Consider the following 18,660-nt stretch of genomic DNA (forward strand, 5'->3'; position numbering starts at 1 on the left):
GCCCAATCGGAAAGCCCAAGAGAGCGCGTGGATACCCCGGCCAACGGGCGTCCAGGGAGAGCCGACGGCGGTTTGGCCAATGGCTTTGCGGCGGGGGCGGGGCTCCCAAAGACCGGATCCGGAAGCGGCGGGTCGGTGGTGATGGCGGTGTTCGGCGCGCAAGGCGGAACGGAACTAGTGCAGCTGAACGTGGGCGGCCGAAGGCGAGTGGCCGCGGCCCCGGGAGGGGCGGTTCGCCCCGCGACTCCTCCTTGCGCCCCTCACCTGCCTTCTCTCTCCCCCCCCCCGGCAGGTTCAGCACCTCCCGCCAGACCCTCACCTGGGTCCCGGACTCCTTCTTCTCCAGGTGCCGCGGGGCGCGGGGGGCGGGGCGCGGGGGGCCCTTCTACCCCCACCGCCCGCGATCCTGTTCACCGCCTTTCTTGCCCGCAGCCTGCTCAGCGGCCGCATCTCCACGCTGCGGGACGAGACTGGCGCCGTGAGTGAGCTCCCCTCCCTGCTGCTGGGGGCGACCTGCGCCTTCCCGGGCCCGCGGCCACAGGCTAGCCGGGCCTTGCCCTTTCCTTCCCCCAGATCTTCATCGACCGGGACCCCGACGTCTTCGCCCCCGTCCTCAACTTCCTCCGGTGCAAAGAGCTGGACCTCAGGTAAGGCGCGCAGCGGCTTTGGGAGGGGGGGGGATGGCACCTTCGGCGCAGCTGCCACCCTCCCCACCGCACCAGTTCTTTTCCCTTTTGTGCCTTTCAGAAGGAGCGATGTCTCACTGCTGCTGCATGAAGCCCAGTTCTATGGGATCACGCCTCTTGGTACGTGGCAGGCCAGGGCTCCTGGAGAGCTGCCCAGGCTCTTGGATGCAAGCTGCGGACCCACCCCCCCACCCCGTGCCTGCTGAATCACCTGGACCCTCCACCTTGCTCTTCCCCACAGTTCGCCGCCTGCAGTTGCACAAGGAGCTGGAGCGGTCCTCTTGCGGAAGCGTCCTGTTTGAGGGCCATCTGCCACCCCCGTCTGGTAGGCTGGGGCCAGGGCCAGGGCCCACTTGAGGCGACTGCAGGCTGGGCCAGCAGCCATCCCTGTGGCCCAGCCAGTTGCCCGCTCTACTTTCCCTTGCAGTGTTTCCCACCAAGCGGTGGAACCGCCACAGCATCACGGGGGTACAGTTGGCTGCCCGGCCAGGCAACCCCCTGGTGCGCCGGAGCAACACCATGCCCCCCAACCTGGGCAACATAGGACTCCTGGAGAGACTGGAGGAGAGGAACGCAATGGCAGGTGCTGTCAAGAAGGGAAGGATGGAGCCTGACATGCCCAGTGTGTGTAAAAGTGAGGGGAGGAGGGCTGTTGTATTACTGGAGAGCTCTTGCGCTTCTGCCCGATCACAGCCCTCTGGTTTTGCAGCCATGCAACTGGGTTGGGAAAAGGAACTGCTTTATAGTTTGTAGTTTGGTCTTTACTTTGTCTGAGAGAGTGTAATGGTTGCTGTAATGTTCTGTAATATCGTAACGTTTCGCATGACAGAGAGTGACATAAGCAAGCTAAGATGTCTATGGGATGGAGGATAGCTCGTGGGAAGTGCTCTCTGGATTTTGGAAATGCCTGTGTTGCTCATTCTGTCTAGGAGCGACAAACGATCCTGGTATGGTACGTCTTATCTGCGGCCATCACAACTGGGTAGCTGTAGCTTATGTTCACTTCCTTATCTGCTACAGGTAAAGGGGGGGAGAACAGCTGGATGCTCAGCATGGGGGGGTGGATGGGAAGAGTCTGAGCCTCCCTGCTTGCCTGATTAATCTTTCCACTCTGCAGGATGAAGGAGACCTCCGGCTGGCAGCTAGCTTTCTGTAGCCCCCGGCTGGACTGGGTAATCGAGCGTGTGGCACTAAATGCCCGGGTGCTTGGTGGGTCCCTGGGTGATAGTGACAAAATGGTGGCTGCTGCCTCTTGCAGTGAAATTCTTCTGTGGGCTCTTCACCCTGACGGGAACGGCACTGAGATTGGTGAGAGACTAACGGAACCCCTGGTCCTTAGCAATCTAAAGCATCTCTTGGGCAAGGGGAGGCATGTTAGATTTCCTGGACGCTGGCCTTGCCTGGGATAAAAAGTTTATCCATCTGGGCAATAGGATCAAACTACGGGGAGATTGGTAACCAGGTGCCAGGAACTTCCATCTCTGCTCTTCTCTGGAGTTCTCAAACCTGTCCTCTATCCCCTAACTGGCCAGTAAATCTAGCGCTCCCTGTTTGGACAGTTGGCAATGGTTTTTTAAAAAGATTGGGAAAATCCATGGATTACGGGCTGCTGCTCCAAAGGCTGCCTCCCCTTGTACTTTCAGAGATGTGTGCCTGGATGACATAAGTGGGGTGGAGAGGGGCCTGCACTCCCATTGGGCCAGATGGGCTCCTGATCCAGCAGGGAGCTTTGTGTGGGCTCTCTGAGAGTACCTGGTCCATGAGTGGAGAGGCCTTGGTCTACTCCAGCAGCCTGTCCGGCTCTTCTCCCATTCTTCTGCTTTGTTCCGTAGGAGTGTTCCGCTTAGGGGTCCCTGTAGAAGGTCTCTTCTTTGTTGGCAGCCAGCTTATTGCCACCAGCCACACTGGCAAGATTGGCGTCTGGAACGCAGTCACCAAACACTGGCAGGTAATGAGGGAGCTCAGCCGAGGGGGGCGAGGAGGATTTGCGGTTGAGTTGGGGGAGAAAGCATAGCCTGTTCCAAGAAGTGGTACAAGAGCTACAGTTTTGGGAGTAATTAAATACGCCTTGGATCTGAAAGGGGCTGTTTAGATCTTCGAGTTTGACCTGCAGCAGCCAAACTAAAATATCCTTGATGGGTTTCCCCCTTTTGAAGATAGTGACAAAAGTTGCTTGACTCCAGTTCTCTGCTTCTTAATCAGGTCTTCAGGGTTTTCCAAAGGTCATAATAAGGTTTTCAACGGATCACCTGTCAGTTCTTTCAGTGCTCAGGAATGTAACTCATCTGGCTGTGGAAGCTTAAGCTTGTTTGTCCTCCATGGGTGTTCCCTGACTGTATTTCATACTCTTTTCAGAGTTGCCTGGTGGGACACAGACCCCCCGCGCCCATCCTCCAAGACTGAGTCCCTAAGTCGGTACTTAGCCATGTTTGTGTAACAACTTGGACACTAGTGCCATTCCTTTCATTTAAAACATTCATGAAATTTTTTTGGTTCTTTGAAGTTTTTTCTATTAATCTCAGGTCACATTTGGTTTTCAGCTCGGGGTCCACCTAAATTATCATAGCAGGTGATTTCTTAGTTCTTGTGCTAAAACCTGTTTGTTGGAGGCTGTGACCACGGGGTCTCTGGTGCACCCTCTCTTCACCGCTTGCTCCATGCTCTGCAGACTCAGGACGTGGTCCCAATCAACAGCTATGGTGCGGCGGGGTCCTTCTTGCTCCTGGGCTGCAACAACGGCTCCATCCATTACGTTGGTGAGTTAGTGGTTAGAAATCACAGCTGGCCAGCCAGGGCTACTGATAGGGTGCCAGCATTGCTGTGGGGGTTGGGGGAAGATGCTCTGTCTCCAGAGCTGTTCTTTATACCTGCCTGCTGCTTCCCCTCAGATGTGCAGAAGTTCCCCCTGCGCATGAAGGACAATGATCTCCTGGTGACCGAGCTGTACCGTGACCCTGCAGAGGATGCCATCACTGCCCTCAGCGTCTACCTCACACCCAAGAGCAGTAAGGGGCCCCACCCTGGGCAGACCTGTGTCCCTGCCTGAATCAACGAGCTGGATCAGGCCAGGAGGTCCCAGGTCCCTTCCTATCTGGTGGGAGCCCCAAATCCTGCCTTCCCAAACTGGCAAGAGCCAGCCTGGCTGCTCTCCTTGGGCCTCTCTGGACCACAGCAGGGCTGCCTGCCTCCAGCCTCGGCTTCCTTGTGCAGGCAACAGTGGAAACTGGATTGAAATTGCCTACGGCACCAGCTCAGGGATGGTGCGAGTGATTGTGCAGCATCCAGAGACAGTGGGCTCAGGGCCCCAGCTCTTCCAGACTTTTGCTGTCCATCGTAGCCCTGTCACCAAGGTGATGCTCTCCGAGAAGCACCTCATCTCAGGTACCGGCCCTGAGGAGAGGGAGGGAGGGTGGGTGGGTAGGTGGGCGGGCGGGCCAGCCAAGGGTCTCCTTGCTCCCTTTCTTGTTTTTTCTGCCTGCCCCCTAGTCTGTGCTGATAACAACCACGTACGCACGTGGACAGTGACTCGATTCCGTGGAATGATATCTACGCAGCCAGGCTCCACCCCCTTGGCTTCCTTCAAGATTCTGGCACTGGAGTCGGTGGATGGGCACGGTGGCTGCAGCGCTGGCACAGATATTGGTAGGGACAGCTGGTTGTGCAAGGGAGGGGCCCTTCAGCATCTTAGTCTTAAGACCCCACCCTGCTTCCTCCTTTCTTCCCTGCAGGGCCTTTTGGTGAGCGGGATGACCAGCAGGTGTTCCTCCAAAAGGTGGTTCCTGATGCCAGCAAGCTGTATGTGCGCCTCTCCTCTACTGGGAAGAGGTGGGTCTGCAGCAGGCTAGGCCAAAAGTGCGCAGGCCAACATGTAGTTGTTCTTAATGCCAACGTCAAGTGGGTAGAGTCTGGGGCAGCTGGCCGTGTGAGTCTTCTTAAATGTAGAGCTGCTCTTGCCCTTCAGAGGATAAAAGGTGGTTTGTAGCACACCCTGGCTATGTGGACTGCAACAGTGGTTTCTGGCTCAACCATTCTGTCGTGGGGACAGACCATCCCTCTTTTATGCCCAGGACCCTCCTCTTTTCCCTTGCAGAGTATGTGAGGTGTGCTCTGTTGATGGCTCATCCATCACTGCCTTCGTGGTCCAGGAATGCGAGGGCTCCAGCCGCATTGGCTCCCGCCCGCGCCGCTACCTCTTTACCGGTCACAGCAATGGCAGCCTCCAAATGTGGGACCTCACCACTGCTATGGAGATGGGAGACCGAACACCAGGTGCAAGGGCTGGGCTTGGCTGGGGGATGCTGTGCAAGTGACCCCCTGCAGGGTAGTCAGGGGGGCAGCCAGGGGCTCTGCCTTGGGCGTGGGCAGACCTGCCCCTGGTGGAGAGAGAACTGCCAGCACCTGTTGCAAGAAGCCTCTGCTTCCTAGGTCTTGCAACAGCAAAAGTAAACGGGGTCTGGCCACGTCCTGTCTCTGCACTGGGCTTCGGCTTCTTTGTGTACTCTTCCCATTTCTGGCACAGGGGTCTGCAATCTCTTTTCTACTGCCCCTCCTCCTCCTGTCCTGCAGACTGTGGTGGTCTCTCAGAAGAAGAGTTGCTGCTTGAATTAGAGCGGTGTGACCTGGCACTTACCCACACCTTGGAGACAAGTCCCACGGGGTCTTTCTCTCTTGCCAATACTTCTGGCATCAGGTACAGGTGGGGACTTGTGCCTGCGCATGTGATGGGGGCGGGTAGTCGAAAGGGAACATCAACTCTCTCTTCTTTGAGGGCGAGCAACTCCCAGGTGTGTAAGTCCACAAGGATCAGGAATGACTGGAAAAGCTCTGGCTGACCGGCTGGATTCCCACCTTCCCCTGCCCTCGACTAGCCTTAGTTTGATGCCCCAGTTTGGATCACGGTGGGATTCCCTCCAGCTCTCCCCTTCCCCATAGATGGCACATAACAAGGTTGTCATTCTCCTAGCCGTCCCCAGTGCCAAGGTGTCGATGGGACCTCTGAGAAGCCGGCAGAAGCCTCCCCAGCCACATCCTGTTGCTTGAGGCCGGAGCATCCACCCACGTTGGACTTCCAGCGAGGAGACCTCCGCCAACAGCAGCTGAGCAGGAACTTCTCTGACCGATCCTCTGAGGGCCAGCGGGTCAACCCCTGTAGGGGTGGGCTTGCCACTAGCCTCCTGAACCAAAGATCCCCCACTCCCCATCCTACCCCCACAGAACCTACCCTCCCCCTAGCCCCATCCAGAGTGCCACTCAGTGAAACCTCTTTCTGACCTCTGGGCATGTGCCAAAAGGACTGGCCCTGCTGCTTTCTTCTTGGGGGAGCGAGAAAGCCAGTGAAGGTGGATGTTGTTGCTGCAGCCAGAAGTCTCATCTCCAGTAACTGGAGCTCAGTCCAGTGGAAGCCTCTGCAGAGCTTCCCTGGCCCCCTTGTGGCACCTTGCCCACAAGTTTTGTCCGAAGCACTTTCAAAGCGTCTTGGCCTCAGTCCTCTGGCAGCGTCTGTTTTTCTCCTTTGTGGTAGACTTGCACAAGAGCAGATTGCATTACAGCGTAACCTGTGGCCTCTGTGAGGCTGCTGCTTCCCTGCTTCTTCTGAAAAGCCAAAGTTATTTGTGAGCAATAACACCCCCCGCCGCCGCGCACACACACACGCTGGCATCGCTGGCTGGTCTCTGCTTCCCTTTTTTGTATAGAGGAGTGGCAATAAATACCCGTGGGAAGATGTTCTCATTATCTCTGGAGTCTTTGTGGTTGCTGGAGGGGAAACCCTACCAGGGTCTTGTAACAGGTTGGGCTGTCCCCTGTGAGCCCTCACAGTTGGCCCGAGGAGAAGACAGGGCAGCTGGACAGTGGGCTTATCTGGCATGGGCAGCTGCTTGCTCAGCTGCATTCTGAGGGGCCCTCGCCCCAATCTCAGCGGGTGCCCAGCTCGGGATCCTGCGTGCTCTGCAGCTGGCAGCCAGAGGGACTGCAGCCTCTTCCATTTTATTACCACACTTGAAGCCTGGAGGCCTCCTCTGGGGCCCAGAAAGAGAAGGGTCCCTGAGTAAGGGAAGGAAGGCGAGCTTGGCTGCCCTTGCTCATTCCGCAGGGGGCTGTGGCTGGGAACTGACAGCTTGTTTGCTGCTTGGGGGGCACTGGAGGTGTCTTCTTCTGACAGTTGGGGCTAAAGGTCTAGTGGGGGGGGGGGGCTTGGGTACTAGAGCCCCTCCTATTGCAAAGGAGACGGCCGGGGAGTTCGCAGGTCTGTGGGATGGCCGTCTTCCCGCGTCCCCGGCCTGGAGGCAGGCTTCACTGAGAGGCGGTTGCCTAGCAACGGTCTCTGGGCGATGCGGGGGCGGGGAAGGAGAGCACCAAAAATCTTCACCCGCCCGCAGGGGAGCTCGGGCGCGGGAGCTGGTCTCGCGCGCCTCCTCTCTGCTCCCGCCAGCTGTGAGCCGGGCAAGGCTGGCGCTAGGAGGTTGGAGGCGCCGGCGCCGCCCTTCTAGCTGCCTCGCAGCCAGCCGGGGAGAGCGGGCATGATCCGCGGGCGGGCGCGGCAGCCTGTCGATGGTCCCGACCAGCAGGCACGAGCGGTGCTAGCTGCCCCCCGCCCATGCAGCGCGCTTCCAGCCCCCCTCTGCGCCTGTTTCCCGCGCCAGACGAACCTCGCGCAGAGACGCGGTCGCGGCGAAGCGAGGCCGCCCGTCCGACGCGGCATGGCTTGCCGCGGGGAGGGGGTCGGTCAGAGCACGGCATCCGGCAAGGCTCCGGGGCAGGTAGGCGGACGACGGTAGCAGGCTGGCAGGAGACTGCGCTTCTCCGGGGGCACGGGCGGGCAGGCACGCGGTCAGCTGTAGCCCGGAGAGCCCTGGGGGAGGGTGGCGGAGACGCCGGCTGCCGCGGGCCGAGCACCTCCTTCGGCCGAGTCCCCTTCCCTGGGCAGCACGGCACGCTGCTCCCGGCCGGGGGAGTCGGCTCGGGCCAGGACGGCGAGCGCGGGGGAGGCGGTGAGCTTCTGGGCTAGGAGAGCAATAGGTCGCCGGGCCGGGCCCCTCCTTCGGAAACGGCTGGTAGCAGAGCAGGGCCGCAGTCCGTTTCGGGTTCCCCACCGGCGAAGGCGGGCTGATGGGAGGCGGTAAGGTGTTCACATTTGTCACAGTGGCTCCAGCTTCCTGCCCCCCACCCCCGTTTGTGAGGGATTTGAGGCTTGGCAAAGAGAGACCACTTTCTGCAGCTAATACTGGAGCCAGCGAGCACTGTGACACCACCACCCCCCATGTGGTGCCCACCCCTGTATGCACAAATACACTGTTGCAATCCAGCACAATATGACCTGGGATTCTGTGCCAGAAAATTTTCTTTTGCAGCTTCCCTCTCCTGCTACTCCACATATGTTTATTTTTTTCCTCTTCTCTGAATACTTAGCACTCATGCACGGGCAACATTGGATCAGTTGGTCGCCCTTTCTCTTTACATTTTCACATTCAACCATCCTCCTGCCAAGGCTACCTTTCTTCCACTGCCCCACTGGTAGAACCGTGGGAGGAGGAAGCAAGTGGGTGTTGTGTGGGGGCTCCGGCTAGATGTCTGGTCATCTAGATGTTACCTGCTTCCAATGCCACTCAACTTCCACAGGCAGCCAAGAGTTTCCTCTCCAGAAGGCCCTTTCTGGTTCTGCGATGGTTACGCTTGCTCTGTTGGCTGGTTTTCTAATTGCTCTTCTGAAGAAAGATCGGGAAATAGGCAACAGTAAAAATGCCCCCTTCCCCCAGCAATAATGAATCAGTGTAATAAAACCTGATGGAATCAGCAGCAAAACGTCCAACCCAGAAAACCACAGGATGAAATGGCCCGGTCAGGGATGGGGACTTGGCGGCTGGCAACAGGGCTGACAGTAAGATGACCCAGTCCAGGTGCCCACTCTGCTGTCCTGCGTATCATCCATGGCAGTAACCGTTTGGACCTGAACCCCCTGAAGAGCATGTTCCAGTTGCCTGAAGACAAGGCAGCCAACGTGTGGGTTTCCTCAGACAAGTGTTCCCATCCAGGATAGGCCAGTGTTCATTTCCCCAGAGCTCACCTGAGCTCCCAGTGACAAAGCTGGATCAAGGAATACCTGCTCCCACCCTGCCACATCCAGCCTCCGTTAAGTCCTCTGAAGATTCCTCTGGTATGCTGAAAACTGGCTGTCCAGGTTTTGTTTAGATGGAGAGAAAATTAAAACTGTAGAAAATGTCCCCAGACATTGTAAAAACAAGGAACTTTCCCAACTCTCTCCACAAATCCCAGCCTGTTTACATGTCACAGCTTGGATTTAAAACAAAGCCACAACAAAAAACACTTTTCTATTGAATGGTGGTCAGCAGGTCTGGCCAATGTCCCCTCAGTTCCCATGGCCCTTTACAAGGTTCAAGAGCAAAGGACTCCTCCAAGGAATTGAAGACAAGGGCAACCAAAGAAGAAACTGAGGCAAGCAGGGGACACAGGCTGTTAGGTAGGGCAAGGGTGGGCTGCTGAGGGTGTTATGCCAAAGGCCCTTCCTGGAGACTGAGGCTGTGGGTTGGCAGTGCTGATGGGAACTCTGGTGTTGCTGCCTAGGTCTCAGCAGGCAGAGACAGACTGAACTGAGCCTGTGCCCAGAGGAGACCCTGCTGAGGTGTGGGAGGTGCCCACGGACGGGATTCTCAACCTGGTCCCAATGCAGTGTGTGGTAAGTTATTCCTTTCCCTCTCCCCAATTCTGCAGAGTCTCAGGAAACACGGTGGATTTGCACATGGGGAGCAATACTCTTCTGGGTGGGGAGATGAGGGGATGTGGCAAGGAAGCCTGGCTCCTTGGAAAGACAGCTGGTCCTCAACTCAAACCCTTTTTCCAGCCAAAGATGAGCTGCTGCTTATAAAGAATGAAGCCTCCATCTCACTGGAAACCTGCTAGTGGGACTGTGAAAGGCAAAGTAGGGATAGGGGGCCTTGGGGTGTCAGTTACCCTGCCTCTCCTGGGGATTCTCCCCACTCTTGGGGCCAAAAGCCAGGCCACCCGGTCAGAGAACGGCTTGCACACCTGGGGCCCGAGCACTGGCTGCCGAGCCACACAGGAAGCAAAGGGCCTGTTCTCCTGATTTGGAGACGCTTTTCCAGTTCTCAAGTGCAGGAGGGAGGAATGGACTGCTTTGATTCATGACTTCTGTCCACAGCTCAAGAACGGAGTTTTATAGCAGCATCATTGCATTTGGGTAGGGAAATGAAAGGCACAGTACAGGATGGAGGAGATCTGGCTTGACATCATTCATCAGAAGGAGCGCCCTTGTCAACCTCAAGCTGAGCATAAGCCAGCAATCTTGAGGGGCATCAACAGGAGCACAGAGTCCAAATCACGTGAGCTAATTGTCCCACTTTGCTCTGCCCTGGACAGATCCCATCTGGAGTCCTGTCTTCAGTTCTGGGCATCACAGTTCAAAAAGAAGAGTACAGATGGGAGTGAGGTCAGAGGAAGATTACCAAGATGTACAGGCTACAGGGTCTGGAAAAGACCGTCGATAAATGAAGAGGTCCAAGGAAAAAAGGGGGAGTTTTGGCTGAGAGTGGTCCATCACTCCGGGCAATAATTACATCGCTCTTTTGCATGCATTTAATTTCTTGATTTCTTGAATCTTAGTAGCCATATTAGTCTGTAGCTGAAGATACAACAGTCTTGTGACACTTTGAAGGTATACATTAAAAGAAATCATAACTATACTAGTGGGTAGGAAATGGCATTTTTCTAAACATACTAGTGATGATTTATCCTCATAAAGATGTTGCACCTTGCTTGCTCACCCGTTTGCTTCTTGTGTCAGAAAATTATTTCTTACCTTTATGTAAGAACCCTCAACCCCTAAGGTGAGTCATAACTAACTTTATCAATGTATTTCAATTGCTTCCTGGTACCCTGGAGAAAGTAGAACTGAAACTGTGCTAATTATCTGGGGAGAAGGTGGGAGGGAGCCTCCCTTGTCCTTTGCTGTCATGCCTCCCATTTATTTTCTCACCATGCCGTCTCCTTCCTTCCTTCCTTCCTTCCTTCCTTCCTTCCTTCCTTCCTTCCTTCCTTCCTTCCTTCCTTCCTTCCTTCCTTCCTTCCTTCCTTCCTTCCTTTCTCTTCCCCCTCCCAACATCCTACTCAGCAGGTCGATCTGAAGTTGCGGGTAGAGAACCTAAACGTGACCATGGTGCCTGTCGTTGCAGGGGCCGGCCAAAGGCTCAGCCCCACATTGCTGCCGGAGTCCAAGGAAGACCAGGAAGAGAGGGTCCTTGCCATGTTAGGCATCGTGGGCACCATACTGAACCTCCTTGTCATCATCTTTGTCTACATTTACACCACAATATAGTGCTCATCCCCATCTGCTAGCCTGCTCTGCTGAATTGCCCACTCTGCCATCTGGAAGATACAATAGCAGTGGCAGGGCAGGACTGGGTGCCAGAGGTGTAGCTTGGTGCCATCTGGGCTTAGGAGAGGCCTAGCTTTCCATCCAGCTTTGCCCGTCAGGACCTTAGGCACCAAAGGGGGCTTTGCCACTGCCAAGAATTGCCAGGATGGAACGTGGCCAGCCAGTTTGGACCATGTCAGCTCTGGGCCTGGGTGGTGCCCACCCCAGCACAGCTGTCAGCTGCTGTGGCTACCCACCCAGGCTATGATGGAGCACCATCTCCCTCCACTCCCCAATGACTAGAGGGTTACTCTCTCCAACTGCACTTCTTCTGAGGTAGCCCCCAACAGCTTACCCGAGAAGCACAAGGGGCCCCTCCCCAGAAGCTTCCACTGCCAGAGAACCCCGGGTTGGTGAGGAAGAGCCAGAGCCAGGTTTTCCCTCCAGCCCAGTTGCCCTTTGCCACTTGGGCACTGGCCCCTGCCCTCCCTCCAGCACCTATCAGGACAACTCCATAAACTGCCAGCAGCGTTCCTGGGTTGGCGTTCTCAGTTGGTGCCACTCAGAAGCCAGCCTTGCCTCCTTGGGTCCTGCTCCAGCTGCAATCCCTTGATGCACTGAGGGGTCACTAGCTAGTACAAGCCCCCTTGCCTGCCCCCAGCCTTAACACTGAGCCCCTGCTCAGGGGAATGCAGTCAATGTGGCGCCTGGGCCGGGCCGGCTGGATTCAAAGTGCTCTGCTGAGCCGTGCAGAAGGCCTTGGCCCCAGAACCCCGTCTGGGCAATGGGGGAGCTTGGGATGGAGCCAGCCAGGGCAGGGAGGACCACAAAACTCACAGAAAAGTGCCCGCAACAGCAGCTAGTCACTTCTGGGGGAAGGAAGAGGAGCCACTGGGGCTGGTTTTTGACAGGGTTCCTCTAATTTTCTGGCAAAGGGGAGCCACAAGGGTGGGGAGGGGTGGGAAAGGGAGGGAGTTTGCCGTGCACCTCCAGGGGAGGGTGACCATGGCAATCGCCGCCAGCCGACCTCTAAGGAGCCTTTGCCTCCCCTTGGACTGTCTCCCCTCTACTTGGCTTCCCCCTCCCCTGTATGCGTGGCTGGGGAGAGAAACAATCCAGACTTTGGGGAAAGTACCAAAAGAACAAAACAGGCACCCTGTTTTGTCCTCCCAAAATGAGTGTTTTGCAGCGACCAACAGCTAAGGCCAACTTGTAAGATCTTTGCATTTTGTTACCAGAGCAGCCTCCAAGGGTGACATCTCTTGATGATTCTTGTTCTGTGCCAAGCAAGGAGAGGCCTGTATTTTTCTAACAAACATGTTGTAATTGTGCAATTTTATATGCAACCAAATTTGAAATAATCACAAGGAAATATTTATGGACACAAAACAACTTTATGCTCCTGTTTTGCTACTGCTGGGTATAAGCACCTGGGTACTTGACAGGGTGCGGGGTGGGATGGTGGGGCTGTTGCGGCTGTCCGTAGTTTCTCCACTGCCTGTTCTCCATTGGTGAAAATAGACTTTTCCACCAGCCAGGAAGGCAGCGCCTGTGCAGCACAACTAGGTGCACCAGCTGCCTTTCTCTGTTGATGTCTGTAATCCTGGCTCAGCCTGCCCAAAGCACAATGGGGAAAGTCCACCAGGCTGCACAAGTGAACTTCTGTTGCCAGAAACTGGCAACATTAATTGCATTCTGTCATGCTGTCATGAGATCCTCAAATGAGCACTGATCAGGGCACAAAGGACAAGTGTACATATGTGTTGTCTGCGTGCCTCCACAGTCACAAAGGGCAGAGATCACCAGATAGCCCCATTTGTTCAGAGAAGAGTGGGAAGAGGTCATCTCTGAAGGCTCCTTTGCTGCAAGGCAGTAAGCAGCATTTCTCTGTCACAAGCCAGCTTAGCAGGAAAGAGAGTGACAGACAGACCCTGACTGTTTTGCCCTTGATGATCCAAATTGTGGAATGTTAGAAGGGGCATCTCCTTTCCAAGACAGGCCTTTACTCCAGGGGTAGTAAGGGTGTCCTCTGTCAAGAGCATTGGTCTTCAAAACATTTGCTTCCCTGGCAAAAAGGCCCTGCTGGTTTCTGGTGGCACCACCCTCCCCAATTCCAAGGTGTTGGCAGGAATGGGGCCATCTGGCTGGGCTTGGTGCAGCTGAACAGGTCTTCAGGTATTCTTAAGCAAGAGAGCAGATCCAGGCTCATTTTGTAAAAAACAACAACAAAAGAACTACTTTTACTGATCTGTGAAGTAAGATTCTGGGTGCACTTGCCAGCTTTAGATTTATTTATTTATTTGTGTCAGAAGCATCACAATTAAAATAAGGCATACTGTAAAACATAGAATTTAAAATGTAAAATATAAAAGTTAAAATATATAAAAGTTAAACAGAACTTGCCCAGAAACTGGCAACATTAATTGCATTCTGTCATGCTGTCATGAGATCCTCAAATGAGCACTGATCAGGGCACAAAGGACAAGTGTACATACGTGTGGTTGTCTGCGTGCCTCCACAGTCACAAAGGGCAGAGGCCACCGGATAGCCCCATTTGTTCAGAGTATCTCTGGATCTTGTTATGCCTGTGCGCAGTCTGTTCAGCGATTTCCATACTTCCCAACTTCACCAGATCCAGGTGCCAGCTCCTCTGCTGGTTCTATCCAGTGTTGGTTCTTTGTAGCTTTCCATAGGTCCACTCTACTTTTAAATTCATCGAAATCTTCCGTTGACCTAAGGAAGCTTTTCCTGGATTTTAGTCTCTGAGGAGCTGGTTGTAGGCCATACAGAGGGTGTTGTTTGGATATTGGCAATTGAAGCCTCTCTCTATATGCTGCTGCTTCTCTATGCACAGCAGGCAGGGCAATGCCGGCTAGGTGGTAGATCTTATCTAGAGAGGTAGGTTTCAAACATCCCGTAATACTTCTGCTAGTTTCATTCAAGGCAACAGCATGTGCCGTTGTATACCAAACTGGGCAGGCATATTCGCCTGCTGAGTAGCAAAGGGCTAATGCTGTTGTTTTATGGATCCTTGGTTTGGCACCCCAAGTAGATGTTAAAATAGATTAGGGTTAGGGTTAGATATTAAAATAGTAGAGGTGTAAGTTACAGAGGAAACCAAGCTGCAAGACATTTAGTGGACATGTTTGAGCAAACTTAGTTATTTCCCTTCATCTAAACAGATCAAAAACTATCCTAAGCTATGCTCTAAAAGGGGTGCCCTGGATCTTCTAGTGGTCCAGGGGGCAGTGAAAATGGAACACTCGGAGGCCTTTTCTTCCTCCCCCCAACACAGGAAAAGCTGAGGGTGGAGGTGCCTCCTCTCAGAAGGAAGGAGCAAGTGGGGGCACCTGGGCTCCCCGGGAGGCAGAAAGGGCTTTGCACACAGGCACCAGACTTCGAGGGTGGCAGGGAAGGATTCGTGTGCAACTAGCAGAAACACACGCTATGCTTCTATACACTAGTGGTAGTAGATACCGGTCAGGCAGTCAGAAGTGTGGAGAACCTACCGCAGAAGACAAGAAGCGACTGGTCGAGGCCGCTGCCCTCCCCGGTGTATCATGTCAGGCCAGGACCTAGGTCTGCTCTGGGCGCCCCACTGGGGGCGTCCTGCACCCCATCGCCAGCAGGTGGCGCCTCATTCCGCACCACCCCAGCTCGCTCTTGAAGCCATGTAGTCTGCCTCGCCCTCGGGAGCAGTGCGGCTGAGCGGTGGCCTCGCCTTCCCTTCCCACGGGGTATCGGCGACCCCTGGAGACCTTCAGCAGGGGGCTGCAGGAAGGGTGGTTGAGAAGGACGCGACAAGGGCTCGTGTATGCGGTACAGGCGGGGGGACATGCCCGTGGGTTTCCTTTGGGCAGCTTGGTCCAGGAGCGCTGGCTTCTTGGCTCTGCCCTGTCCGGGGGCTTGCGAGGGAATCCTTTTCTTCAGAGGAGGCTTTATTATTGCGTTAGTTTTTAATGACTCACAACAACTCTGGGTGGTATACAATTGACAAACAAACGCAGATAAAAATTGGTAATAACCAGGGAGCCAGGCATACCCAACACCTTAACACACCTTCGTTCAGGGGCATACCCAGCCTGGCCTGGGAAAGGGCCAGGTCTTCTTGGCCCATTTGAAGGACAGCAGGGTCAGGCAACTCAAATCCACAGGGGGAGTTGCCAGTCCAGGAGACTCCCAAATTGAGCACCACTTCTGTCCAGGGAAGTGTGATCACATTCCAAATAAAAATGAGAAACCCATGGCACTGGAAACACAACCAGCCAGGTTTGTCAGATTGAGTTTAAGCCCCCTCCTCCCCATCAAGACCACAAGAACAGAAGCCATGCTTTGCTGGAACTCTCAGGGATGCTTGAAGTTAGATGCCTGTAGCAAGCAGGGGTTGGACTCCATGGCCTCAATGGCCAATCCTATGGTCCTAAGGTTTTCCTCATTTGAAATTCCCAAGACTGAACATTAACAAATGCCAGGTGATGTTCTTCTGTGAATGATCATTGTCAAGCAGAGTTATATGGAGACAATGCTTAACATAACCATAGTCATACAGCATACCTGATGGTTTCTGTGACTATGCATGTATCTTCTTGAACGGCAAAGGTTACTTCTGTTAAAAGAACACATGGTAGAAGTAGAGCAACTTTTCCCAACTTGGAGGTGTTTACAGACTACCAGTGTAGGAGAATCCACCATCTCCTGGGGTGGTTGGTTCCAATGTTGAACAGCTCTTACCACTAGGAAGTTTCTCCTGAACTCCAGCTGAAATCTACTGGCTTAGAATTTAAACCTGTGATTTCTTGTCCATCTTCTGGAAGGATGGCCCTTCTGATACTTGAAGACAGCTGTCACGTTTCTTTGCAATCTTCTCCAGGCTAAGCACCCCCAGCCGCCTCCAACTGTGCCTAGCAGGATTTTCCTCTCAGTTCCTTTATCCCATTGATTGCTTACCTCTGGACGTGCCCCAGTTTATCAGTGTCCTTTCTAAAATGCAGTGCCCAGAACTGGACACCCTATTCTAAAAGTGGTCTGACCAGCACAGACTAGAGAGGGATGATGACCTGATCCTCTACATCTGTCAGTGCAGCCTAGCATGCCGCGATTGACTGACTGACTGATTCATTCATTCCAGCTTCATCACACTGTTGGCTCATGTGATCCATCGAGACACCCAGATCCTTTTATGTTTTGCTGCCCAATATGGTTTATCCCAGCCTATTCTCAAGCCTTTGATTTTTCCTATCCAAATGTAGGTTTTTGCATTTGTCCTGTTGAAATTAATCTTGCTGGTCTTTAGCCCAATATTCCAGCTTGTTGAGATCCACCTGAGTCTTGGCATGTCCTTTAAGATGTTTGCTATCGCTCCATGTTTGCGTCACCTGCAGATTCGATAATTGTATTTTCTAATCCTTCATCCAAGTCATTCATAAATACGTTGAACAGTGAAGGCCTAAAATGGAGCCGTGCAAAAGGTGTAAAACAGTTGTGCAGACTTTGCTTGGCACTTCCCTCCAGCTTGAGTTGGAGCCATTGATGTACGCTTGTTGCGTGTCCTTGCTCAGTCAGCTCTGTATCCATCTACTCTTAGATGGACTTAGCGTAGTCCAGCCCATATTTTCCACCTTCTGTACTAGAATCTCATGAGAAATGTCATTGAATGTTAGGCTCGCATCAAGATACACCACATTGTGGTGAACTAAACTGGTCAACCTATCCAAAAAAAAATCAGGTTCCTTTGGCATGATGTATTCTCGATAAACCCTTGCTGGCTCCTGCCAAGCCATGCATTTTTTCTGAATGTTCGGAAAGCGATTGCTGTGTGCTCCAGAATTTTCCGTGATATCATCCTCCAGCTGAGCAGTATGTGGTAACTCAGGTCCTCTTTTTTCCCCTTTCTGAAGCTAGGGAACAGCCTTTGCCTTTTCCCAGTCTTCTGGTGCTACACCTGTCCTTCGTGATTTCTCAAAGGAGCTTGAAGCGATGACTGCTAGCTCCTTCAAGACCGTCAGATGCAGTTGATCTGGTCCTGGAGGCTTAGAGTTGTTTGTGATAGCCAGGTGCTCTGTAATTATCTCTTTTGTTACCTTGGGTGTCTTCTCCCGCCTTCAGTCAGCTGTTCTTCTTAGGTCCACTTGAATGCAGTTCACCTTTCGGGAGAATAGCACAAGAGAGATGTTGAGGAGCATTGCTCTCTCCCTGTCTCATCACCTGTTCCTGTCTTACCATCTTCCCGAGCAGCTGTCCCACCCCTGCCTTTTCCCCGCTAGATCTGGGTGCCTTTGGACTCCTCTGCACAGCAGCATTAACAAGCTTGCCTCCTGTCCCAGAGGTAGGAGGCGGAGAGTGCTGCATGCTGATAGAAAACCGCTGCTCTCAACTAGCATTGATCTTGCTCTCCCAGAGAGTGATGTGGGGTCTGGAAAACATGTCATGTACTTTTTACATTCTAGCTGTAGGAAGATCAGCCTCTCAACATCCCACTGGATCACTCTTTTTCAGATCCATGAGGAGGTTCCAGGCCACCTGAAGAAGTCAGTCCCAGGGAAGGGGGCTGCCCCTGGTGTCCCACACAGCCTCTCATTCAGGTGCTGATGGGAATGCCAACTTTTGGCAAACCTGCGGTCAGTCAGTCTTTGTGAGGTCGAGTTTCCCACATCCAAGCAGCAGATGTTTAGAAGGAAGAGGCCGGCCAGTGAGGCACCCCTGTCCTCTGGCAACCATGCAAGAATGGCCATATAGAGGCTGAAAGCAGGAGCGGGAGGAGGCAGTCCAGACATAGTAGCTCTACAAAGGGAAAAGTGCCTGGCCCTCCTGGCAGCAGCATTCTAACAATCACGGAGGTGAGCGAACTGCTAGAGGAGAGCAGGGTGGCAGAGAACTGAGCTTAACTCTTTGTCAAGTGTTGTGGGAAATTATACTTGCACCTGAGCTGTTACTTGAGGGTGTTGGTTGTAGAGCTGCAAAAACAGCAGTGAGAATATCATTTTTTGCAAATGGACCATCACTTGCGGTGACAGTTACTGTCAAAGCAGAATGGCATTCAAAAGAGCATCCTCAAGCAGTCAACATTGATATTTTTTAATAAAGATGTGTAAGTTATGCAATCTGCTTTTTTTCCTGGAGGAATGGAGGCAGCAAATGCAAAAGGTGGTTTTTGTTTTTGTTTTTGAGTGGGAATAGGCACTTAGGTGAATTCACGTTAGACCTGCTAACCCTGAGAAGTGTAAGGCTTCTTCAAGAATTGGCAGGGCTTCTGCAATTGGATGTCCTGCCTGGCCATCCTACCTCAAGTTCTTTCAGATGCCAATGCTCTACAGCTGCTGCTCAAAAACATGTCTTAATAGAGGGCCTGGTAGAGAGTAAAGCAGGAAGTTCTCTTAACCATCGGGGACCAGCTAGCTGAGAGGGGGCTGTCCTGGTCAGACTGCAGTGTAGCCAATGGGCAAAATGGAGGGGCTGAGCAGACAAGGGGGCAGCCGTTCTGCAGGCCGTGAATCTGGATTCAGGCAGCCATGGCCTGTGTGGAGGCAGCTGTGCTGAAGGCAGGTAGGTGGGTTCTTCCTGAAGGGGGGATCTAGAGATGGAGCAGGT

At 53.7% G+C, this 18,660-nt stretch overlaps 1 protein-coding gene and 1 long non-coding RNA gene across 4 annotated transcripts; both read left to right on the plus strand.

Annotated features, from left to right (window-relative positions):
- Positions 1-79: 79 nt before the first annotated feature.
- On the plus strand, positions 80-6,419 carry SHKBP1 (SH3KBP1 binding protein 1). 3 transcript variants are annotated; one of them, XM_063311734.1, is made up of 18 exons: positions 80-203; positions 293-346; positions 433-478; positions 574-647; positions 748-806; positions 928-1,011; positions 1,114-1,269; positions 1,616-1,706; positions 1,804-1,994; positions 2,519-2,634; positions 3,355-3,442; positions 3,575-3,691; positions 3,897-4,067; positions 4,173-4,328; positions 4,415-4,511; positions 4,777-4,955; positions 5,253-5,376; positions 5,650-6,419. In XM_063311734.1, exons 1-18 carry the CDS (start codon positions 142-144, stop codon positions 5,954-5,956), a joined length of 2,172 nt encoding a protein of 723 aa, XP_063167804.1. In that variant the 5' UTR covers positions 80-141; the 3' UTR covers positions 5,957-6,419. The 3 variants fall into 3 exon arrangements, with proteins under 3 accessions (XP_063167804.1, XP_063167805.1, XP_063167807.1); XM_063311735.1 differs by lacking the exon at positions 2,519-2,634 and having other exon boundaries at positions 1,804-1,858; XM_063311737.1 differs by lacking the exon at positions 5,253-5,376 and having other exon boundaries at positions 5,650-5,871.
- Positions 6,420-7,166: 747 nt separating this feature from the next.
- On the plus strand, positions 7,167-10,294 carry LOC134503425 (uncharacterized). Its single transcript, XR_010068540.1, has 3 exons — positions 7,167-7,444; positions 9,267-9,378; positions 10,080-10,294. It is a non-coding gene; the product is annotated as an uncharacterized LOC134503425 (long non-coding RNA).
- The last annotated feature ends 8,366 nt before the right edge of the window (positions 10,295-18,660 follow it).

The sequence above is a fragment of the Candoia aspera genome, chromosome 10 (assembly GCF_035149785.1).
Source record: "Candoia aspera isolate rCanAsp1 chromosome 10, rCanAsp1.hap2, whole genome shotgun sequence".
NCBI classification, from domain to species: domain Eukaryota; kingdom Metazoa; phylum Chordata; class Lepidosauria; order Squamata; family Boidae; genus Candoia; species Candoia aspera.

Excerpts from the sequence above, each read along its gene's own strand:
- SHKBP1 (XM_063311734.1), top strand. The coding sequence starts at position 142 with ATGGCGGTGTTCGGCGCGCAAGGCGGAACGGAACTAGTGCAGCTGAAC. Across the intron at positions 479-573 it reads TGCGGGACGAGACTGGCGCC|ATCTTCATCGACCGGGACCC; the intron begins GTGAGTGAGCTC and ends TCCTTCCCCCAG. Across the intron at positions 1,270-1,615 it reads GGAGAGGAACGCAATGGCAG|GAGCGACAAACGATCCTGGT; the intron begins GTGCTGTCAAGA and ends CATTCTGTCTAG.